The sequence below is a fragment of the Crocodylus siamensis genome, chromosome 5 (genome assembly GCF_052110815.1).
Source record: "Crocodylus siamensis isolate JL-2025a chromosome 5, ASM5211081v1, whole genome shotgun sequence".
Lineage (NCBI taxonomy): Eukaryota > Metazoa > Chordata > Crocodylia > Crocodylidae > Crocodylus > Crocodylus siamensis.
Window position 1 is genome coordinate 169,167,784 of NC_143399.1, and position 25,695 is coordinate 169,193,478.

The 25,695-nt window shown below is 41.8% G+C and overlaps 1 protein-coding gene across 1 annotated transcript in view; it reads right to left on the reverse strand.

The window, feature by feature from the left end:
- Positions 1–1,232: 1,232 nt before the first annotated feature.
- VPS50 (VPS50 subunit of EARP/GARPII complex) overlaps positions 1,233–25,695 on the reverse strand; it is a 150,913-nt gene continuing 126,450 nt past the window's right edge. Inside the window, exons 23-28 of the mRNA XM_090047029.1 lie at positions 20,903–21,051; positions 19,397–19,493; positions 19,103–19,261; positions 15,932–16,053; positions 9,078–9,267; positions 1,233–3,408 (exon numbers count right to left, since the gene is read on the reverse strand). Coding sequence (XP_089903155.1) covers positions 3,289–3,408; positions 9,078–9,267; positions 15,932–16,053; positions 19,103–19,261; positions 19,397–19,493; positions 20,903–21,051 — 837 coding nt within the window. The 3' untranslated portion in view covers positions 1,233–3,288. The remainder of the gene's footprint in view (positions 3,409–9,077; positions 9,268–15,931; positions 16,054–19,102; positions 19,262–19,396; positions 19,494–20,902; positions 21,052–25,695) is intronic.

Here is a 25,695-nt window from a genome sequence, read left to right on the forward strand (position 1 = left end):
TCATGGCACTGTGGCCTAGCCATACAGCCCACCAGGCAGGGGGAAAAGGGGGAGGAGGAGTTGCCAGCACACAGGGAAGCCCACGATAGCTACTGTCCCCATATCTTGCCACTGACTGGCTGAGAGGGCTGCTTGTTGTACAGCCCCACCCCTCTCCACCAACCGGTGGTAAGTGATGAAGCCACATGACAGCCCTCCCAAACAATCAATGGCAAGGGGTAGGGTCACCAGGGCCCCACAGAAAATCAGAGGCATGGGGGGCGGGGCTGGCCACAGTAAGCCCTCAAAAATGGCAGCCAGGCCTGCAATCTGCCTGTGAAATTGGCCTCAAGTTGGGTAGACCTCTATATACGAATGCAAGATACACAAGGGATTTAAATTAGGTTGCAGTTTTGACTTGGGAACTTCCTTTAATATAAAAAGGGTAGGCTAGGGTAGGATCATTTTTATATGTAAATTATTTTAAAAAGTGATTATTTACTATAAAAATAGTTCTTCACCTTGGTTTACTGCAAAGACTTCATCCCTTCTGACCTGTTATCTTTTAAAACCTGGCCTTTAGGCCACCGTTTTAATAGCAGTAAACAAAATCAAGTCAAAGGCATTAACTATTTGTATACCATCACTAGTGAGTCATAGTAAAATATTTACTTATTTTAACCATTACAATTAAATCTAAACAGCTTTTAGAACATTCTGTTCTGAGTCTCACTTGTTTTGAGAACACTTTAATATTTTGCTTTAGGGCAAATTCATTGACCCAAGACCATACTTTCAAAATGAATTAAACTTCATTTTTTATCACGATTTTTGCTGATAAGGTTAAAAAAAAAAGCCTTAAATCTAAAGTTTCACCTTAACACTCTGCTACACAAGTTTCAAATGGAGTTCTGGATGACAGTTTGATCAGTGCTACATGGGCTCAGATTCAGGAGTAAATCCCATTTCTTTTGAGATGCAGAAGAAAAATGCCTGACATTTAGAGCGCTGATATGCTGAAATACTGATATCCCTATATCATTTATTAACGGTTTAATATGAAGTACAATGCTAAGGCTGATAAAATATGTATTTGTGTGCATTTAGTTTATGAAAATAATTGTATATATTATTTTGCATCAAAACCATAATGCTTATTTTCCTGTATAAAAAAGGCTTTAAAAATTTTCAGAGTTGTAAACTTTATTTTGTTTAAAATTGAAAACAATATTACATCAGTGAAATATTTAAAAGCTTAGGCCAGACATTAAGTTTGGTATCAATTAACTGCTTTTACTCCCTGTTAAAGTTTAAGGCCCAACCAGTTCAGTCATTTTTTTCCCTCTCATTTCATTACTACAGTGTCTGATCTTATGGGAAACAGGTAATGTAATATAGTATACAGTAAAATCTCTGTCATCTGGCAGTGCAAAGAATTATGATGTCATTGGGATAATGGAGACCTGGTGGGACTCCACCCATGACTGGACCACGGGTATAGAGGGCTACACCCTGTACAGGAGAGATCGTGTTGACAAAAGGGGCAGGGTGTAGCTTTCTATGTGAAGGAAAGCTACATGTCCCTGCAAGCTGATGTTGGTGACCAGCATGGACAACTAGAGACCCTCTGGGTAAAAATTCGTGGGGAATACAGCACAGGGGACACAACGGATCTTATGACGACAGGCTGAGAGACATGGGACTCTTTACCCTGGAAAAGTGTAGGCTCAGGGGTGATCTGATGGCCACCTATCAAGGGTGATCATCAGGATCTGGGGGAACGTTTGTTCACCAGAGCGCCCCAAGGGATGACGAGGTCGAACAGTCGCAAACTCCTGCAAGATCGTTTCAGGCTGGACATAAGGAAGAATCACTTTACTGTTCGAGCCCCCAAGGTCTGGAACAGTCTGCCAGAGAGGTGGTTCAAGCACCTACATTGAACACCTTCAAGAGTAAATTGGATGCTTATCTTGCTGGGATCCTTTGACCCCAGCTGACTTCCTGCCCTTTGGGCAGGGGGCTGGACTCGATGATCTCCCGAGGTCCCTTCCAGGCTGATGTCTATGAAATCTATGAAATCCCCAGGGTAAGGGGATTGCTGGTTATGTAAAAACTCCAGTTATCTGAAATAAACCAGCAGGGTTTTCAGATAATGCAAAACAGCAGCAGTGCAGGAAGGCGGGTGGCGGTGGTAGCAGCTGCAGCATATGAGCTTTCCCCTTCACTCCCCTGCATCTGGCTGGCAGAGCATGGTGGGGGGAAAAGGGGAGTGGCAGCTGCACACAGAGCAATGGCAGCACAGGGTGGTGACCGCTGCGTGTGAGCTTCCTCCCTCTCCCCGGCCAGCCAGCTCGAAACTGGTTAATAGAGTATTCTGGTTGGCAAAGTACCAGATTACAGAGATTTTACTGTAATATAATCTGTAAAAATTTCAGAGGTCAATACTATGACAATTTAGACCAGCTGGAGGCTGACCCAGAGAGATTAAGTGACTTTGATCTCACAAAGATCTTTCATGAAATATTTGGCAGAGCAGGGAATTCAGTCCAGGTCACCTGAGTCCCAGTCCATTGCCTTAGCTACAAAAGTCAGTTAGCATTACTGCTTGGGAACAAGAAGAGGAGAGGAAAATGTGATATTAAAGGAACTGTGCTCTTCTTTGTTGTAAACTACTTAATATATTGTCAAAATTAGCAAAGAAATTCTCACACATCAATTCATATTAGTGTACACTATTTATTACCTTATATGACTAAATTAATTTTGAAATAAACTTACATTTAAAAATACATACAAAGACTATGGATTTAACATTGAAGTATTTTGCAGATGTGCACTCAATTCACATGCAAGTTTCAAGGCCCATCATTATAAGATATTGTCCATTTTCCTTCACTTTACATATATTCATAATAAAGCACAAGTTCTCAGAGGGAAAAAAATCACCACATTTTAGAGTAGTTCCTTTCCCAAAAAGAGCACCAACTATATATTAAGCCAATGCGTTTTTAATTTACCTTTACTAGTAGTATACAGTCTTGCAAAATATACAGCTAAACAATGATACATTAAGAGTACCCTTTTTGTAAAGGGAAGTAACAAAAGAAACAGGAAAAAAATAAAAAAAACCCCTACAGATTATAAAAGTATATTTAGAACACCATACTGATTCAGAGTTTCCTATGCCAATAAGAAGAGCCATGCACACTGGTTTTGTTAGCAGAACACTGTCAGTAGTCCGTAAGAGATCTGCTTGCATGCTTCATATTAAAGAGGTTCCAGTCACAAGGAAAGGCGCTTTTTCTCCAATTATCTTTTAGGTCTGTCTATGTCATCAATAGCGGCCAGCAGTTTCTGTCTTGCTTTTTTGTTGATGTGGGATCCCAGACAAACGTTCACCAGATTGGTCAGTTGCTTGGTAGAATATTCCTGCCCAAACAAAGCAGATATTTTTTTTTTTAATTAAACAGAATAAAAATAACTGGAGAAAAATATATAACTAAATAAAAAAATCCCTAGTTTATTGCATAGAAACTTGTAGAAATATTTAAAGCTTCTAGCTAAGCCAGGTCTGGATAATACTCATAGTTGAGAGACAGACGGAACAAAAGAGTGTTTTGATACATGGCAGATTATAATGGAAAATGCTTACAGTTTAGCAATGTTGGACAGGGTTCACAGAAAGTAATTCTGTGAATACTGACACATCTTAAGCCATTTTAAATGCATTTTCCATTCTTAAGAGAAAAAATGTGCAAATCAGACAAGACTTTAGCACAATGACATGATTTTTCTAAACAAACAACTAGCAAATTAATGTTTTTTAAGGTTTGAAATCACATTTCCAATCAAAACCTAAACAACTTTACCTACTAGATTTTATACAAAATTAGTTTCACTGTTTGATAAAAGAGAAAGAAAATACTGTAAAAAAATCAAAATTTTTAACACTTGTAAAAACATCACATTTGCCAGAACTCCCTTTTTAACTCAACACACTCCCCAGCATATGCCTTGCCAGTACATTCAAATGAGAGTTATTAACTACGGGTTAATATCTCTCATGTCTCCAACTGTAAGAAGGACAATGTTGTAAAAGATACATTTCTTTCATCCCTTTCTATCTAGATTTAAAGTTATCCTGAGCACAGATTCACAATACAGCGGTTCAAAACCTTTTCATATTAATGATGTGTGGCCCCAAACAATACAGAACTGTTATTTATGCAGTACTATCTATTAATACAAGCATTTAACTTGAGTAATGTCCGCAATGTTCCAAACCCCTTTCCAAACACAAATGAAAACATAACAAAGACAGCAACATGGATCCTGGCTCAATATTTCTGGATTAAAACAAAAGACCAAAAAATACTATGTTTTTAACCTTTTCTGCACTTAATTACATTATTTAAAAAGTCTATTTGTAAAGACAAAGACTACAAAAGTTATGATAAAATTTTTAACTTTTAGGGGTAATGAACTGGTATACTGAGGTGTGTTTTGTGCCACTCTTAAATATCTCTATTAAAATGTGGAGGCTAATAGTGGGAAAGAGCTGGTCACATAACTGGCCTATCTCCTTCTGTTTATTTCCAAGGCTCCAACAGAAGCATACAATGGACTTACTTGCATATCACTATCCATTATGCTCTTCCAGGTAACAGCTTTTTTCATGGTGTATAAACTAGAGAAAGTATTTGGAAAGCCCCTGTTTACCAAATTATTCTGAATGCCTCATGAGCCAAGGTTGTAGGAGATATTTCCAGTTTTTCCATCACCAGATGGGACCTTTCTTGTATGCACCAGCTTCACCTCCCAGAACATGTTGTTATTTACACTAATAAGCTGATAACAGATTGGTTGCGTTTGAATGAAATATACACTTTAGCAAGGATCACACTGGGAAAGGATTCTGCTATTAGCTTATAACCCCGTTTGAAGTCAGGAGTGGCTTTTTAGTGTATTGTCCAATCTAGGTTATAAATGCCTAGACTTCTCCTAGAAACTCCTAGTAGAGTGTCTACCACATCCTATATAATGGTGTTCTACAACTTAATTTATTGGAGGAATTAGCCACATCTTTACCTTAAGATTTCACTCTGTTACCCTTCCACTTCTACTCCTTGAATGATCTAACTATTCTTTGTCCTTCTTTGATGTTCTCAAAATCTTGAATACTTAAGTGTAAGAGGGCCTCTTATGCCACCTAGACTCAGGTCACCTCCCGGCTGGAACAGTAGTTGCTTATAATAAATCACCTGCCACACCTATGATGTTATGGGAAATAATGCATGGCCATTACTAGGAGGCAACAGAGAATGATTGGAGACTCAGAACTTCTGTGGCTCTTTGTAGGGCTCCGCCATTCCTATACCCTGCCCTCACCACACCTGATATTCCAGGAGATGTTGACTGCCACTAAGGTTCATAATTATCTTGACCCGAAGGGTCGTATCTACAGCCCGGGTTTAAGCAGCTGCTTGCCCCATTCTTCTCTGCACAGGTCTCAAGACAGCTACCCTTTTCTCTGGTTCTCCCCTTGTCAAACTCTTGAGGCTGGAACATCCTCTCTCTCTTCTCCTCTCCCCTCTGGGAGAGTAAAAGTCCCCTTTCCTTTCCTCCTCTTCCAGTTCTCCAGAATGGTTCCCTTCATCCCCTGGATTCAGACTCACTGGTTGCTCAGGCTTCTTTGCCAACTACTGCTCCCAGTTGGACCCTGTCAGGTAAGTAGCAAGGTCGGAGCTTACCTATTGGTCTTCTACTAGTTCTCTTTCACTTGCTTGCTCTCTCTTCAGCTCTCCTTCTTCCTTCTGCTTCTTCTGCCTCCTCCTGGGTGCTCCTTCAGAATCCTTTAAATCTCCCTCCCTTCAGCTGGGTCCCGCATGGCAGTTCTCTATTGGCTGCCTGCCTGACCCAGCTTTGCTTGCCAGCATAGTACTTCTTTCTTTCTCTTTGTTCTTTTTCCACACTGATCTCTTTTCTCTCCACTTGATTTCCAGTGGCTGGGTCTGTCATGGCCCCAGCTGGTGTCCCATTCATCCAGATCGTGTCAGGGTCTGCTGCGGCTCCTCCAGTTTCCCAGGCTAAGCTTCCCTCTTCTAGTTCTTCCTGGTTCTGCTCGTGGCAAGGTGCTTCGTGCACCCTGTCACATTTAGGCTTATGCTTCCTTTGCTATTATTTAACCTACCAAACATATTTTATTACTTTTATCATCTTTCCCTGGTAAGATCCTCCATCTCCCTTGATTTATCACACAATCATAGTTAAGTAGGGACTTCACAAGGTCATCTAGTCTAGCCATCTACTCAAGGCAGGATCATCCCTGACTAAACGAGTGTCAACCAAGCATCTGTCTAACCTATTCTCGAAAATTTCTAAGGATGGAGATTCCATAACATCACTGGATAGCTTGCTCCAATGCTTGGCCACCCTTATAGTCAGAAAGTTCTGTCCAATTTCCAGCCTAAATCTACCTTGCTGCAGCTTGAGCCATTGCTCCTAGTCCTGCCCTCCATGGCCACAGAGAAAAGCCCCTCTTCATCCTTTCTATAATCACCCTTCAGGCATTTGAAGACTTATCAAATCCCTCCCCTCTTCAATCTTCTCTTCTGCAAGCTGAAAGACTAAGGGTTATTTAGTCTTTCCTCTCACTTCATTTTTGTAACTCTCTGCTGGACTCTTTCTAACCTGTTCCCATTTTTCCAAAAGTGCACATCCCAAAACTGGACACAGTACTCCAGGTGAGGCCTCACTAGTGCCAGATAGAGCAAAAGAATAATATCCCTTGATTTGCAAGTGATGCTCCTGTTAATACAGCCCAGTATACAGTTGACCTTTTGTTGCAAAAAAGTCTATTCTTGGTTCATCTTCAGCTAATGGTCTACTGCAACCCCAAGGCTCTTCTGTGCAGTATGGCAGCCTAGCCAGTCACTCCCTAGCCTGTATGTATACATGCAGTTACTCTGTCCCAAGTGCACAACTTCAAGCTTGCCCTTATTGAATTTTCATCTGGTTAATTGATTCTGGATAGACCAGAAAAAATGTTCCATATTCTAGATCCTAGCCCTGCGCTCTGGAGTGTCTGCAACTCCAAACTTGGTGTCATCTGCAAATTTGCTAAGCGTGCACTCAATCCCTTCATTCAATAATCATTAAGGAAGATTTAAAATAATACTGGACCCAGGCCAGACCACTGGGGTACCCTAACTAATACCCAACTAGACATTCAGCCATTGATGACTATAGTTTTTGTTACAAGCGAGTATGGAATATTGCTGTAAGGGTAGCAGAAAGGAGAAAAGGGAAAAAGATAGACCCCGGGTAGACTGGAGAAGGGGAAAAAAGGGAAAAGGGTTATTCTGGAGCCTAAACAGCCCAGAACATTGAAAGAATAATTATTAATCTGACCAAGAGTTTTCTAGAACATAGATATTAGAAAATTTTATGTTGTTACTGTAGCCGAACTGGGGTGCTCCAAACAATTCAAGGGAAGATAAACTCATATACTTTTAGTTATTGGAGGACAACACTAGGTCCAGTGTTGATGGAGAATGTCTATGGTTACTCAAGGACAAAAGCTGATGATTCCTTTTAAGAAAACTGCTACTGGACCACCTTGCTAACTACTCAAACATTTCTAAGCACTTGCTCTTTACACAAAGAAACTGCAATGCAGCTGTCTGGGCAGTTTGAGTTCTGGGAAATCCTTAAGGCTGGTTAACCAGGTTACAAATCTGTGTAGAGGGTAGAAGCTGCACTGACAACAATATCTGACATTCTGTGCCTAGCAATGAATGATAACAAAGCCTTTATACACTTTTTTAAAGATTCAAATACTGCCTTGGATATCATTCATTATAAAGTTTTGTTAATATATTGCAGGCTCTGATGCATGAGTGATTATCTTTCCATCACCACATTTTGTATGCTATAGCCAAAATACTATTGTTCTTGATAACAGCTGCAGGAATCATGTCTTCTCTTAAGCATTAGAAAAGCAGAGAGTTGAGAACCAGAAGAGAAATTGTCTTCCTTGCTATGGAAGGGTTTTCATTCTAATACTAACACTAACTTCTAATACTAATGCCATTAGTAAATGCATTTATTTATTTATTGCAGGGGTGGAGTAAGCCGTCTTAAGATACTAATAATGAAAATTAAGGTACTGACAGTTAAAGATACTCTTATTTATGTAAAAGGATGAAGAGGTCATATGACATCCTTGAATGCTGTGCTGAGACATACCTTGCTGCAGTGTCTCAGCACAGCACTCTCTGGCACCACAGGAAACTGGGAAGAAAAGTGTTATATGCTCCCCTGCATATTCTCTGCTGCTCACAGAAAACATTCAGCTGTAGTTCTTTGTTTTGCTCAACTCAGCTGGTACAACTAACTAGTTTACCCAAATCTCAGCTGCACCAGTTCTTGTATAAAAACAAACTGCTTGTTCTTTTTTGCTTATATTACATCAGGTCCCAGTCAGGGTCCCACTATGCCAGGCACAGCACAAACATGTACTGTAAAGACACAGCCCTTGTTATAAAGACACAGCCAGTGTAGGTTAATGACAAGATGTAACAGGGGAAGGAGGAAGAAGAGAGGAAGAGATAAAAATAAGCACATTTCACTGACTAGTTGCAGGCATAATGCACCTGCCAGGCTATTATATGGGCAATAGCTATGTTCTGTTTACTTCCAGCAGAAGGTAAGTCTTATAGAACCTTTCAGAAATCAGTAAAAGGGTCAATTTAAGGGAGTCTGTACCACACAAAACATTCATGCTATTAACTTACATACATAAAAATGAACATACATTTGGTACAGAACCCTGTGAGACGGAGGGAGACCTCTCTCTGTTTTAGTATCCAGGAATCTCTCTCTCACACAGTTCATTTCAGGAACTGGCCCCCAGATAGAAAAAGTGATGATACCAGTTCAGCAATCTACTTGTGCAATAAGTACTCATTTTATATCTGCACCCACCACATACAAACCAATCACATGCAGCTGCACAGTATTGTTATTCATGTGATATCATAATGAAAAAAAATCTTGATAAAAAGTAAATATATGCTGTACCAGAATTCAGCCCTTACCCTATGTTCCTTAATCCAGCGCTCCATGTCATTTTCAGTTAGATAGTAAGCTTTAATGTAGGTCTCCACAAATTCCTTATCAGGAATTGGCCTAATGTCAGTGAGCTTTTCCAGCTTCATTAAAAACTGCTGAAAGTCCAGTTGCATCAAGGCACGTCCCTCATTGCTGCACTTCTTGACATTGGCGTAACTAAAACAGTAACAAATGAAATATCAAAAACTAATTGGAAATAAACATCTATGAGATGTGCGATTCATTTTCAGCTTTGCCTATAAAACCCCAACGATGAATAATGATGGTTCAAATTCTAGCCTGCTACCTGTTTCCCAGCTGCAGTTAGGTTGTAGTTGCATTATCATCCCATCTCATTGTCTCACCATGAACCAAAACAATGAAACAATATTAATCAGCATGTTAGGCTATGGTTTCAGTGCCCCAGCAACCTAAACACTTTTTTTTTTTTTTTTTTTTTAGAATACAGGCATCATGGCAAAGGAAGGATTTATGGGATAAGGTAGCTGTGTCAACATATTCCTACAGTGCTCTCCCCAAGCACGAGGGGGACGACAGGAAAAAGCATGAAGGTGTTTTTTTGAAAATTTTAAAAGTAGGTGATAAAGGAAGGACTCACTGGCCAACTAGAGGCAAAAGACAGTGTATTGACTGCAAGCAAGAGACATTTAACAAGAAATAGGTTCTGAAAGGCCTTGCAAGTGAGCATAGGCAGCCTTTTGGTGAAATGAAAGGGAAGGCAGTGGCAGGATGAAAACAGGGATAACAGTTAATATGACAGGTTGGGAAAATGATCTTTCTGGATGAGCAAGGCAAATCTGTATTTGTCAACATCAGAGAAAAAGATGTTGCAGTAACTGAAATGATGACAGCTTAAATGAGAAAGTTAGCTATGTGGATAAGCCATATTTTATGTGCTACAGACAAAGACTGAGAATGATTAAGACACAGCTTTTATGTAAGAACCAAGAGAAATTTAAGTGTGTTGTTAAATGTTGCCCTTAGCTATACTAAGTCCAGACCTACTTATCTGTGGAGAATGTTAAGCACTGTTACTGTTAGAATGGGCTTTGAGCAGTCACACTTTAAGGCTTAATGCCATCTCTGACTTACACAACTGTGATCTGCCACTAATGGGTTAGCAAGCCAGGACCCCTGCTCTACGTAGGGATGGGTTGGCAGAGGTGGGTTGAGGAAGAACAGAACTGGTAGGCATGGAGGGATGGGGTTTGTGGTGAAATAAAGTAAGTGAGCCAATGAAGCTAAATGGAACAAAATAAAATCCCAAAGAAAGCAGCAAAAAAGAATAAAAAAAGAAAATAAAAAAGTCTTTAAGTAATAGCTGGCTGCTTGCATTGGGTACACAACCTGGGAGCAGGAGTTCTTGATGGCAGTACAATCCCCTAGGCAAGAGATGAAGTGGTGGAAAGTTTGTCCACACAGATGTGCAAAGGGAGAGGATAGTGCATCCTATAATGCTGGAAGACTGAAAATTAGTTTTTATCTCCATGTAACACAAGCTGGTAACACCTCGCCCAAAGCAGCATAACTTTAAAGATACCGAGGGTGCAGAAGTGTCGTATGTGGCACCACAGACCCATCTTGGGTGCTACATACTGCTCATGCAGGCATTCCCCATGCTGTTACTTTGCAGCATGGGTGGGAGAGGGGCTGACCCCAGGAGATCTCAGGGTCAAAAAAAATCCGCGCCAAAAAAACCAAGGCAGTGCACATGATAGCAGCACGTGCCATCCAAAACTGGAGCCTGGCTGACTGGAAGCCATGCTCCAGCTTCTGGCCAGGCTTTCTGCTGCAGCTGCATCACCCATAAGGCGTGCCCCTGGTGCTTGTCCCCAGGGAAACATACATTGCTGCTCATCTGGACATGCCCCTAGAGGGCACTTAGCATTAGTTTTCACACTTTAACATGTGGACACTCCTGCATTAAGCATGCTTAGTACAACCTTAAGATAATGTGCGACAACACCCTGGTCAAAGATGAGACTATTTTTAAGGTCCTGACTGACAGGTTGTACTGTCTGTGGTGATCAGTATAAGGGGTGAAGGAGAAGCTGGAAGGAAAGATTAGGAACTTTGCTGTAGCAATTTACAGCTTAGGTTATTCTCTATTAGATATATACAAGAGATATCAGAGACATTGACAAGACTAATTCTGACAAGGAGACAGATCTGGAGTGCTTGGGTAAATTGAGACACTGTCACAGAAACAGCTGCTGAATTTGGTTTTGTGGACAAGACAACTCAGAGATGAGATGTAGTGGAAATAGAGGAGGGAATCAAAAACAGCCCCATGAGACCACCCTGCAGAAATTTGGCAGGACTGAGAAGGATTCTCTAAAGGACATGCTGAAGAAGCGATTAAAGACAATAGGAGAAGGCAGACTATCACAGAAACCTAGTAAGTGCAATTTTAAAAAGAGGAGCCTGGTTAACTATACTGAAGATGGATGACTGGTCAGGGCAGCAAGGGAGGATGGCTATTAAAGTCTGGCTTTAAAAATGGCTTTAAAGATACAGGCAACAGGAGAAGTGCAAGGGGAAGAAGCTGGTGTTGGAGAACTCCAGGTAACAAGGATATTAAATGAACTTAGAGATGAAAGAAAGATCGAGCCAGATTTGAAGGGGCAAAGTTGGCATGGAAGAGGCTACAGCATGCTTGTAGAAAAAGGATGAAACAGTCCAAAAGAAGGGACAGGACTATGAATGGAAATAAGAATAGGTGAAATGGAGATCAGGAGATGAGATGGCATCGTTGGGACAAATGGAAGGGGTTAAAGGAGCAGAGCAAATAAGAAACTCGATACTCTTATGAAAAATGTTAGTTTGACATATCAGCATTTTTTCATGCAGCAACAATCAGAGGGAGATGGGCCTTGTGGTCAGTAGGAAATCTGAATCAGGACTGCAAGTTCACTGAAAAAGTGAGACTGAGAAAAAGTGCTGAAATGGGTTCAACCGATATCTCAACAAGGAAGTTAAAGTTTCAGAGGATGAGTGTGATAGATGATGAGGAAAGGAAAGGAGTGTCAGGAGTCAAAAATCAGACAGAAAGGCTAATGGGAAAGGATGATGAAAGCAACATATATAGAGAGAAGAGCTGGATGTTTAAGTATTCAAAATGAAAAGCGAGCAAATGGAAGAGCGTTGGAATCTACAGGAACAAGAGAAATGCCCAGCACTATACCCTACCCTTCATAGATTCATAAATTGTAGGGTCAGAAGGGACCCAATGGATCATTGTGTTCGACCCCCTGCCCCTGGCAGGAAAGAGGCCCAAGATCAGATGACCCTAGCTAGGTGACTGTCAAGCCCCCTCTTGAAGACCTTCAAGTTAGGTGATAGAACAACCTCCCTTGGAAGCCCATTCCAGACTCTGGCCATCCTCACTGTAAAAAATTTCTTCCTAATGTCCAACCTAGATCTACTTTCCACTAGTTTGCACCCATTATTCCTAGTTACTCCCTGGGGCACTCTGGTAAACCACACATCCCCAATTCCCCGCTGTCCTCCCCTGATAAGTTTATTGGCAGCTACAAGGTCACTCCTGAACCATCTTTTGTATAGGCTGAAGAGATGCAGATCTCTCAACCTCTCCTCACAGGGTCTTTCATGAAGACCACTAATCATGTGAGTGGCCCTCCTCTGAACCCTCTCCAAATCCTCCGTGTCCCTCTTGAAGTGTGGCGCCCAAAACTGGACACAGTACTCCAACCATGGCCTGACTAATGCTGCATAGACAGGGAGCATCACCTCCCTTGATCTGTTGGTCATGCATCTGCTAATACAGGACAAGGTGCAATTGGCCTTGTTGATGGCCTCGTTACACTGCTGTCTCATGTTCATCTTGGAGTCAACTATGACTCTGAGATCTCTCTCAGCCTCTGAGCTGCTGAGGAGGACATCTCCCAACCTATAGGCGTGCCTGGGATTCCTCCTTCCTAGGCAGAGTACCTTACATTTATCTTTGTTGAACTGCATCTTATTATGTTCCGCCCACTGTGGGGAGGCAGTCAGGAAGGCCGACCATACCTTGTCATGCATCCACAGATGCATCTCGAGCAGGTCCAAGGAGGTGATTCTCCCCCTCTATGCGGCACTAGTCAGGCCGCAGTTGGAGTACTGCGTCCAGTTCTGGGTGCCGCGCTTCAAGAGGGATGTGGACAGCATGGAAAGGGTCCAGAGCAGGGCCACTTGCATGATCAGGAGACAGCACGGCAGGCCCTATGAGGAGAGGCTACGGGACCTGAACCTGTTCAGACTCCACAAGAGAAGGCTGAGGGGGGATCTAGTGGCCTGTTATAAACTAGTCAGACGGGATCAGCAGGCACTGGGGAAGTCCCTGTTCCCCCGAGCACTGCCAGGAGTGACCAGGAATAACGGTCACAAGCTGGCAGAGGGTAGATTTAGGCTTAGATTTTAGATTTAGATCAGGAGGCGCTACTTCACGGTCAGGGCAGCTAGGATCTGGAATCAACTTCCAAGAGAAATGGTATAGGCTCCTACCCTGGGGGGTTTTAAGAGGAGGCTAGATGAACACTTTGCTGGGGTCGTTTGACCCCAGTACTCTTTCCTGCCATGGCAGGGGGTCGGACTAGATGATCTACTCAGGTCCCTTCCGACCCTAGAAGGTATGATCTAACCTGTCCAGGTTGGCCTGTATCTGCTCCCCGCCCTCTGGTGAATTAACTTTGCCCCATAATTTGGTATCATCTGCAAACTTGGAGAGGGTGCTCACCACACCCTTATCCAAATCGCTGATGAAGATATTAAATAACACTGGCCCAAGGACCAAACCCTGCGGGACCCCACTGCCCACCTCCTTCCAGGCCGAGAATAACCCGTCAACCACCACTCTCTGGGTGCCGTCCCTAAGCAAGTTAGCCACCCACCTGACTGTGTAGGCGTCCACTCCACAGCCCATTAGTTTCTCTATGAGAATAGGGTGTGAAACTGTGTTGAAGGCCTTCCTAAAATCCAGGTAGATGACATCGGCCTCACCTCCTGCATCAAGGCAGCGTGTGACTTGGTCATATAAGGCTATAAGGTTTGTCAGGCAGGATCTACCTGTGACGAACCTGTGCTGGTTTCCTTTCAGCATTGTTTCCCCTGCTGGGGCTTCACAAATATGCTTTCTGATGATTTTTTTCTAGTATTTTCCCAGGGATAGAGGTAAGACTGACTTCAGTTAGATCCAGTAGCATTGTGGAAGACCAGCATTATAGCTCCCTAAGTGATGGTAAGTACAGAGGCAGTATGAGGTGATACATGCGAGGAGACTGGATAGCAGCCATGCACCTTAAAATCAAATGGGAGCTTCAGACATGGAAAGAGGAGAAGGGTTTCAGGTGTTAGGCTAGGAGTGATAACACAACAGGGGCAGAGATGGTTGTATGGATGAGTATGAGAGGTGGGGAAATGGTCAGAGTTGGGGCAAATGTTACCAGAAGTAAAAGGAAGGGGATACAAGATTTGTACTGACAGGAGGGTAGGAGTGATTGGGTTAAAGAGGCAAAAAGGGCAGAAGTAGTAAGAGAAGGGTGAGAGTAACCACAGAGAGAATATGGTGCCAGTAAGAAAAAGAGGAGGGTACTAGATTTCATGATGCAGAGGAAAGGAACAGTGAGACACATGGGTGAGTAGCAGATGGACTAGAACACAAAAACAGGCAGAGCCCCCTAGTTATAATTCCTGCTGGCGGTGAAGCTGTGGGGTCCAGATCTGGTAGGACTTGGTCCTTTTGCTTAAAAAATGTATATGGTTAATCTGTTGACTCACTGTCATCTAATCCAACCACATGAACCATCTTGTCATGGCTACTCCCAAAGCACAGGAAGAGGCACAAATGGTGAGTACATAGGGAAGAGCTATAACGGCTCAGAAGAGTACTCCTATGACTCTTCCTACTACCTGCCTCCTTCTGTGCTTGGCTCTACTTATAAGCCAAATAAGAGGAATTATGGTACAGGAGGAGCAGAAATCAGGTCTAAGGAGTTATGGGATTATTTTGGACTTCTGAGATTGCTGGCCCAGACCACATGGCTGAACCGTGCATGCACTGAAGAGAGAGGCAGCATTAGGGAAAGCCTGACCATGAATTGTGATGCTCAACATTTCTCTTGAACACAGACAGGACTGCTCCTGGGGGCCAAGGTAAGAAGTTTTTAATTTGGTGATCTATGGGTTTGGGCTAGCAGGTAGCTATACTGCAGGACTAAACAGAAGTATAGACATATATCCCAAAACATTCCTCCACCATGAATACATTCCAAGACTCTTGCTCCATTGCCATTTTAATCCCATTGTTAGACAAATATGTAGAAGAATGGAGCTCCCAAGTTAGCAGGTCTCCATTTCCTCTCTCTTCTGAAGAAAGGCAGGGGCATCAGCAGAAAGAAGCTGACTACCGTTATAACCATTATGTTTTATTCCTCTATCACTGTGCTTGAGAACATCCATTTAAGACAGTAAATGTCTCTATTTTGCAAAAAGGCATGTCATAATATTTCTATCAAACTTTTCAGGGCTGCAAAGAATATTTACCTAGTCCCATTCATCAGTATTATCTAGATCTGCATGCACACCTGCCTGTGCACATGCACATACCTGCCCTGCCTCTTATTAGTATATTTTAGTCCCAATCCTTCACTTAAATTCCATGAGTTTCCATGAATTTCAGTTTGCTTCATGGTGTCTACATAAGGCCTCTACCAATGGGGAGTTCACTGGAGAATCAGTATCTTTGGCTCTCCAAAGCAAACACAGAAATTAAGAAAACATTTACTGAAAACTAACTTTACAGAGGCTTTCAGGGACCACTTACCCTTCCACAAGAGTTCTGTTAGCTAATCTTATGCAGTGCTCCCAAAGAATATTTGATACTGGTAATGGAATACGGACTCTTTTAGACACCTCATTTAACCTCCTGTTAAACTGTTCGAATTCCTGGTGAAAGATAAGTGATCATTATCCTACAAGCACAAAGGAAGAATCATGCTATACACTTGCTATTCAAGAATAAGAGATACCGAAAGATTAATCAAAAAGGGCACATTAAAAAGAGAACACAAGTAAGTAAAACTGAGCCAAAAATCCACAGGAACTCAATGTAGATAGATCCACAAGAGCCCCATGTAGACAGGCTACAGAGCCAAGTATAACAGTTATGAATACTGAATTTTCTTTTCATCTCCAGATGACTCTCAGTAGTTTTTAGAACAAAAAAGAATCACACTTTATTGTAGAGAGATGCAGTTCTCTCTGAAGTCAACACCTTTGAAAATTAAGTCTCTATTTAAATACCTACTATAGTATTTAAGCACCTAATACTGTTACAGCACTTTATAAAACATGGAAGTTTGGATCCTGGTTGGAGTCAGATCTGGGGCTGGGGCCATCACTGCTACTTGGGCAGGCACAGGCTGAAGCAACCATGTGCTATGTAACCTGAACCACAGCAAGGCCAGGGCTGGAGTCAGTTGGAGCCCTGAGAGACAATAAGCAACAGGGGGGCAGGGCAGGAGAACAGAGGTTGCAGCTCTGACTAAATCTGAGCCCGGGTCAGGACCGTGACTGAGCAGCTACCTGCCCCTCCTTCTTGTATTTGAATCCAAGACACAGGGATTTTCCCCTTATGCTGAAAATGGAGGCAGGGGAAAAACTCACCTTGAATCTGAGTAAATATGGTATTAGCACAACAGGGCTATAAGATCCTTAAAGGATTTCTGGAAGGAAAATTAAGATTTCATAGACATCTGGGATGGAAGGGACCTTGGCGGATCAGAGTCTGGCTCCCTGCCCAGGGACAGGAAGTCAGCAGGGATCATAGGATCCCAGCAAGATAAACATCCAGAAGTGTCTTGAAGGTGTTCAAAGTAGGTCCTTGAACCACCTCCCATGGCAGTCTATTCTAAACCTTGGGGGCTCAGAAAATAAAGAAGTTCTTCCTTATGTCCAGCCTGAAACAGTTGCAGAGGAGTTTGTGACCATTTGGTCTTGTCATCCCTTGGGGCACTCTGGTGAACAGAGCGGTACTGAAGCTACTTGGTTTTAATTGGTAAACTACCTGCCATCATGAAAACGTATATGCCTATTAATCCATATTAGTGGAAACTCTGGGCAAAAAAACAGTAATTTACGCACTCTTCTTAGACATACGATTGCGATGAATAACTAAGTACAGAAATGTTTTGCATTTCTCTCTGACTTGCAATGCATTGCTTATTTTAGATACTTCGGGTGCGTCAGTGTTCTGTGTTCAGCAAGCTCTATCCCCTTTTCTCTCACCAAATGATCATCAAAAAGCTACCATTACATAAATTGTTTTCATTCTATATTTTCAAAAATAGACTAAAATGCTTTCACTCCTAATATACATCAAGAGTTGTTTCATGGAAGTCACTCTATTACTGAACCATAACAAAAACAATTCCATCAAAAGGCCCTAAATGCATTTTTAAAATGCATTTAAAAATAGCGGAGCATAAAGAAGGAAAAAGTGCCTCAATTTTTGCAGTTTCACTGTTGCAATATATTCTCACTTACAGATTCACTCTTCCTTTTAATTTATTTCTTTTCAGTATAAAATGGATGTCATGAATAAAAGCTCTTGAGGTATATGTATAGATCCTACTTCCCTTTTAATTAAATATGCAATATGATTAAACAGCCCATTGAATTAAAATAAATTTTCCATGTTTTTAATGAACTTAGAAACGCTTCTGCCATTAACCTTGTAATTACCTTTAGAAACACAAAATGCCTAAGTGTCTACCTAAAGCAATGTACAAGTTATGAAGTGGTATGTGTGGGTGGGCATTCCATTTGGGCACTGGCACTATGAACAATTAAAGGGTCTAAGGCAGTAGGATGTCCACATTTCATTCAAAGTTGGGTCCCTAACTATCTTAAGCTTTTTTTTTTGAATCCCAGTTTATATCTATGTCTAATTCACATTAGACATCATCTCCACAGGTCTAAGTATGAAACACAACAGTGGCTCTCAACCTTTTTTTGTACCAGGACCCACTTGTAAACATCAATGGCCAGTCCTGACCCAGTGACCCTCACTCCTGACCTGCTGCACCCCCCCAACCTCCAACCCCAGTGTGTGGGGTGCAGGATAGGAGGGTGGGGCATGGAGGTCCCCAAGCAGCACCTTGCAGGCTGTAACTCTGCCAACCTGCAAGGGAAAAGCCAGTTTCCCACATTTTTCTCCTTTAAAGGAGAATCTATTTTTAAAAAGTTTGTTAATCCATTTCTAAAGTTTGTTCGCGACCCTTTCATATAGTCTCATGACCCACTTTTGGCTCCCGACCCATGTGTTGAAAAAAGCTGGTACACAACATTCACAGGTATACTGCAAGGCTGGTCAGTCCTACAACCAGTTATACCGAGTCTCAATTAGTTGATATAACCCTTTGGAGGATTTAAGGCTCTCTGATTAGAAATAAGTCTACTATCCAGGTCCACCCAATTTTCAGCAATACTGCTGTGTCCAATCAACCTTCTACCTGTCATCTGGAATTAAACCCGGCATCAGAAGTGTAACTATCAACGTCTGATCCTGAGCAGCAGTGACAGCAGCAGGGTCTGGGCTTGCAACTGCTGTTCTTGTGCTCCTTCTACACTGATACCTGTGGCTGGTACTGCAGTCAAGTATATGCTACTGCCATATACCTCTCACTGAAGCTTCTTCAACAGCAATCCTTCCGCTGAGAAAGTACAAAGAGTTATCAATGAATGAATCATGGAAAAAAAAATTAATTCTTTGTAGTACTCTGGCCTTCATGTAACAACACACATACCCTGAATATTAATGCATTTTTCCAGAAGATTAAATAACAATTTTGAAAATACACAGCATCTTAACGAGTGAGAAATAAATCAATGTCTAATCCTATTATATCTTTACCATTGGTATTACAATATTAATTTATTTTTATTTTTTCAGGTTTACATCTAATACTCCAGAAGCTTCTAGGAAAATGCTCACCTTTAATAGGGAATCTACATATATATTGTGCTGTGACATGATTTCCTTCACGTCCCATTTCACATTAGCCATGAGGAGCAGCATCTGTTCATAGTCAATAGCTTTAGCAGCAACAATCCAATAAATTGGCTTGCGTAGTTCACTGGCAGTTGACACAGTCTGAAATGAAGTTAAACAGAATTTGATTAAAAGAATTTCTTGCTAACAAAAATTAATTTATAACAATATTGTGCAAATGGCCTTGCAATATAGTACAAAGTAGAAAACTTTTGTTTAAAAATGAAGAATCCTGACCTGAGAATAGAACTGCTGGAGAAAGGGTTTCTTGGCAGCAGGCATCACAGTATCAAGATGTGGCTGAAGGAACTCAAACTGCTCAGCCAAAAATACCCTAGGAAAACACAACACATTCTCCGTGATCTATAAACAACAGTTCCAGTGTCTTCTTTTCTTTTTTGCACAGCTAAACAACTTGGAATAAGTTCAGCTATTAAAGCTTATGTTGAAAGGTTTTACCTTATAAAGCTTTTTACCATTTGTGTGTCAATATTTTGTCAAGCACTCACCATCAAAAAATATTTCGATTTCTTTGCAAAATAGGGAAACCTTGAATAAAGTGTCGCTTATTTCTATTTCTATAAATAGGATCCACCACTAAGGCCCTCTCTAAACATTACAATTATCACACAATTAACTGGTCAATTGTGCAATTATCTAGAGACCAGCTACATGTGTGAAGTACATATCACACCATAAAAGCTCCAACCAGCTATAAAATTAGACCTTGAAAATGTGTACTTACTTTACAGCTGGTTGCTGTAAGCTTTAAACTTGCACATGTAGCAGGGCTCCCAGCTGCAGGGGTGTACCATGCACAGCTGGGGCTGGGAGTCCTGTGCCTGAGAAGACTCTCAGCCCCAGCAACTGCCAGCACCACAAACTTCAAGTGCTGCACATGCAGATGTTCACCACATTCCTAATTTGCAGCACATCAGGGGTTTTTTTTGACACCAAGAGATCCCATAGCAGAGAAAAGCAGGGTGGCACATGCAGTGGCAGTGTGCGCTTCCTGAAACTGGAGCCTGGCTGGTCAGAAACATGCTCCAGCTGCCAGACAGGCTCCATGCACCCAGATCACTGCTGCTGCCCTCAGCCTCCTCTACCTCACCCGGGGCAATTTGCCACCCACCAGAGTGCGTGTGCCTGGACATTCCCCAGGGACTCGCAGTAGCAGCACAACTATGTGCTGCTGCTATCTGTCCTTGGGGAAACGCATATGCGCTCTAGTCTGGATGCACTGTTTGTGTATTTTCTGAGCAAGACAAATTCTTTCACACACTGTGAAGAACATCACAAAAAGCTAAGTGGACAAAACTACTGGAGTTCTGCATTCCAATGTATTCATATCCTAAAGACTAAAACAATACAGAGTAAATCAATACATTATGATTTTAAAAATCTGGTCTGAACTGATTCATAAAGGATACAGAACTAGATCTACAACAGATTACTAAACGAACTATGGGAGTCATCGAGTGAAATTCAACTATCTGTATTATTGCAGGTAGTCAGACAAGAAAATGGGAATCTTTTCAGGGCTTAAAAGCAATCAATTTACAAATTATTAGTTAAACATTAGAAAGGAATAATTACATTACATAACAAATTTTAAACTGACCTCTAAAAGAGGAAATAAGCAGCAATCATAATAATGGAAAACAATAATGAAAGTAATCAAATAATAGAAATCATAATAAGGGAAAACATCTTAAAAGATGTGGTTTACTGTAAATAACTTACAATGATTCTGTGGCTACCACTCTCTCTGCCAAACCATACAGTGTATTTCCAGATGTCAAAACTACCAGATGACTGAGATGCAGGCTTGGCACTTTTTCCTTTCTCTCTTCCACAGCTGTGAGGGTAACAGTGCTATCAGCAGAGACCTCCTAAAACAAATGTAAAGGTCTGTAATATTAGTCATCATAAAGCATTAAGAGTTTGAGCTAATAAAAAATGGCAATGGGGTGCTTAGATGATGGATCCTTACTCTTAGCTTGTAATTTAAATCTAGTCTACATCAATTGGGACCATTGCGGTTACCATTTGAAACTGTTTAGTATCCCAATTCAATTTACAGTCCCAATTTCCAGCCCAGAACAAAGGTTTCAGGAAACACTACACTGTTGTAATTCATGCCCATTCTGGCTTCAACCTCACTGCCTAACTTCTCCACTCTGAAGAAATTAAATACATAAGTAGGCAAACACAGGGAAGTTTCCTGCTGCCAGGGCTGTACCTGCTTTGTGAATAAAGGACTTCATGCTTCTAGAATGCAACTATCACATCTCAAAGGCACCACATTTACAATAAAATGTGAAATATTTAAAATATTTTAAAAATAATACTCTGATCTTATTCTGCAAGAACTCCCATCCCACAGAAATCTCAATTTGCTAAAGAGAAAAAAAAAACAAGCAAGTCCAAGAAAAGAAAAAAAAGTGTAAGATACAAAACTAAAATTAGAGAAGAATTAGAGGTATGCAAACAAAAGAACTGAAATTGAAGACAGCTTCAGTTCTAATGTAAGTCAGGAACAATTAATAAATCTTCCCGAACTTCAGGGCCACAGAGAAGCTAGTAAATAACTGTATTGGCCAGGTGGTAACTGCTGTATTCATAAGGAATTAACTACAATGACCTTATTCTAGTATATGAACACACACATGCCACCCATAGTCCCTCAAAAGCAGTATTTGCATTAATAAAACACAAGCAGAAAAGGTATTAGCCTCCAGAACGTACAAAAAGAACAGCTGTAATTAAAAAAAAAAAAAAAAAATCAGTAAGGGCAATCTGTACTATAGTGCAGCAGGAAACTAATCTTAACCTGCTCTGCTGCGTTACTGTTTTCTTGATAAATACCATGCAAGTGTTCAATCTGTGTTTAAGACCCATAGCAATTTAGATGGCTTAAGAAATGAATCACAAAACATAAATAAAACTCCCTGCACGTAAGTGGCTGGCAAACCTGAGACCTGTAACTCTCAACCTGTCACAGACCAACTGTAAGCCTTTAAAACATGGCACAGCTACAAAATAAGATTGGGGGAAAAAGGACAAAAGGGCAAAGTGATGTGGGCTTTTTTCTTTTTATTAAAAGCTTTCCATGAGTTATGGCTTCTGTGGTCAGTCAATTACTATATAATAAAAAGCATCAGCAACATGTTTGTGCACAATGCAGATACACTCGGACAAGAGCACTATGAAAAAAAATTACTGGCTAAATGCATCTCTGCAAAAGAAAATTCAGACCACATACACGTAACTTGTAAAGTGATAAATGAATAAGTAACCAATACGATAATAAGAATTATTATTAAACAAAATATAACCGTGGAACCCAATGCTCCCTGGAGCTGGGTTTGAGTTTACTGTACAATCAGAGAAATATTTTCTGACAGGAAGGCTAACGATCTAAAACCACTAGCATAGACACAGTGCACAAGATGAATATAAAAAAATAAATACTGCAACAAATGTTAGTTGTACACACTGGAAAGAAAATAATAAAACAAGGAGGAGGACTGCATGGACAAGGACACTTAGTAAGAATACAGGAATAATGAAAGGAAGGAATAAGAACATTCTTATACCTGACTACTTGTTCATCCATCTTAGCAGGCAAATTTCTGAAAGCAACACATTCTTAAAGACGGACTTAAAGGAGGATAAGACAGAAGCTGCATATAAGCTTTCATTTTTAGTGGTGGAAAATTTCCACCATGAGAGGAAGCAACCACCTCATCTTCATGCCTTCCTCAGTCTGGGGAACTCATGGCCTATTCCAGTCCTCTTACTCCCCGAGGGAATGGAGCAGCAGAGCAAAGCCACCTACCCACATCTCACACCAAAGACTCAAGTGACAAGCAGGCAGGGGACTTACAGTGTCACTTCCTCTGCTCAGCTCCCGAGCACCATGATAGGCAATCATGGACCGCTAACTGAGCGGATGAAGCAGTGGGGCAAAATACCCTACCCACTTCTCATCCAGTGAGTGAGTGGCCAACAGGGAGCAGCTGCCCTCCGCCGCAACTCCATACATCTACTTCAGACCCTAGACTGAGAAAAACATGAGAGCCTTTTTCTATGGCCCCACTCCATCTGGACCCCAGGAAGAGTTAAGCCATGGAGAAGTGTACAAGTGTTCATTCTCCTGGAAGAAACTCTCCTGGAAGTAACTTGTAACAGGGTGGCATCAGTTTATTTTTCTCTCAGATCCACCATTTTTCACTTAAAAGGAGGACTGTAAATGCTTGTACATTTGTGGTTTCTACCAGGAGAATGGCAGTTCTTCTGACAGAAACAGAATGTCTGTACATGACCAGAACCTACAAAATTCTTCTCTGGGAGTTCTCCCTTTTATGCTTAAAAGGACAGCATGGGAATGACCAGCATGGGAATAACCGTAAGTGGAGCAAAAATGGTTGTTAAGATCATGAACATTATTAGGTTAGTCATATAGGCCAGGGTTAAGAAAGTCCAAGACAAAAAAGTATGAATACAGTGGACACCAGAAAGAAGAACAAGGCACAAAGATTATTTTAGTAGCAGTATTTAAAATGGACTTAAAACAGATATTTTTGTAAACGTTGAAACAGTTAAAGCCATGTAGGATGATATTAAAGCAGAGATGAAAAATGGTGGGAGTCTGAACAAGAATTTTGGTGATACAGCCCAAAACAGAAAGGCAGGATCCTCTTGTATATGAATCAGCAGTATGATTGAATTACTGCTTGAATGAAGGGCAAGGCAAACACAAAACCAAGATTATGAGCTTGAGTAACTAGAAGAATGTTGAAAGAAGTAATTCGAGGGGGAAAGGAGAGATCACAAGTTCCATTTGGGCAATGCTGAGCAGGAATCGAAGAGGGGGCTGGATGAATGTTCAGGTACCTGAACTTTCTCACAGTTCCCAGTTGGATTCCCCAGCTTCCCTCAGCTCTTCCTGGGGGGTGCCGGCCCCTGAATGATGTGGCAGTGGCAGCATGCTGTCATTCCACACGGAGATCTGGGGGGGCTTGTGACCCCACAGGCGCGGGGCCCCAGATCTGCATGCGGGATGACTCCAGGCTGCCGCTGTCGGCTGGGACTGGCGCTGGGTGCAGCCCGTGACAGGAGCCGGGAAGCCTGGTGCTGCCACTAATCCCAGCCAGCAGCAGCAACAGCAACCTGGTGTCATCCCGCATGCAGATCCAGAGGCCTGCCCCCCCCGGGAGGAATCTGGCACAACCCCACAGCCCTCCAGGGCAGGGGCCTTGGATCTGTGTTTGGGATGACAGCAAGCTGCCACTGCCAGCTGGGGTTAGTGTCACCACTGCTTTCTTCCTGGCACTCGGCACAGGCTGCACTAGGCAGACTCACGTGCTGACGCTGGCCCTGGCCGGCAGCATGCTGTCATCCTGCATGCAGATCCAGGGGCCCTTGTCCGCCAGAAAAAGTCCAGCACAGACCCACAGCCCTCTCGTGTGCAGATGCAGAGGCCCGCACCCCCAAGAGGGCTGTGGGGCTGTGCTGGACTCCTCCTAGGAGGCGGAGGCACCTGGATCCAAGTGTGGGATGACACACAGGCTGCTGTTGCCAGTAATTTGAGTTTTCCTTTGAACTGTTTGAGATGCAGTTTCCCAGAAACCTCTGCACATATCTCCTTGACACTTGGCAAGCTTCATGCCCTCAGAAGGGAATACCATCTTTGCAAATTTCATCCAAATCAGGCAAGAAATGACAAAGTTACAGGCATTTTTATGATTCCCTATGGGTGAGACTTTGAAATGTGTCAAAACAGCAGAAGTTGAGACAAAACAAAATGGAACAGTGCTTCGAAACGAAACACGGTCCCACCGAAATGGCAAGACAGAAGTCAAAACAAAATAGTGCTGTTTCACACAGCCCTAATGCTGAGTCTAAGTTAATGACTAGACTGAATGATGTGGTTGCCTGAGATATCATGGGACTATTTTTGATGTCTCAGGAAGTCCCCCCTAGTTGTATTTCCTACGGCTGCCAATGGAAGGCGGTAAGGGATTACTAGAGTTGACTTTTTTAAAAATCCAGCCTTTTCTTTGTGTTACACTTGCATTTACAACTGGTTATCTTCATAACTGAAAGAGCTAGAAATTCAACACACAATGAAGTACACCATCTGCAGTCTGAATTTGCCGGATGGGTTAGATAAATACATCAAGTGACCTGGTATTTGGCACCATGGATGTGAGCACTCTGAGGCAAGGATCTTGCTCATCATTTCAGGGCAGTGCCTAGCACACCCCTGAAAGACAAACGGTCAAAAACTAAGGACCAAGTTTTATTTACTGTTCTAGGAAAAACATTCTGTTTCTTTGAAAAAAGCCCACAATGATCTAATATAAGTCTTAAAAAGCAGTTATTAAAATCAACTGCGTCTCTGCCTTCCCCTTTCCCAACTCATTCTACCTTTCAGAGAACATTCAAAAGCCCCAAAATGTTTCCTGAATGTCAACACAAAATCTTTTCTACTGTTAGAGGTAATATTATTCAGCCACTGAAAAAAATCA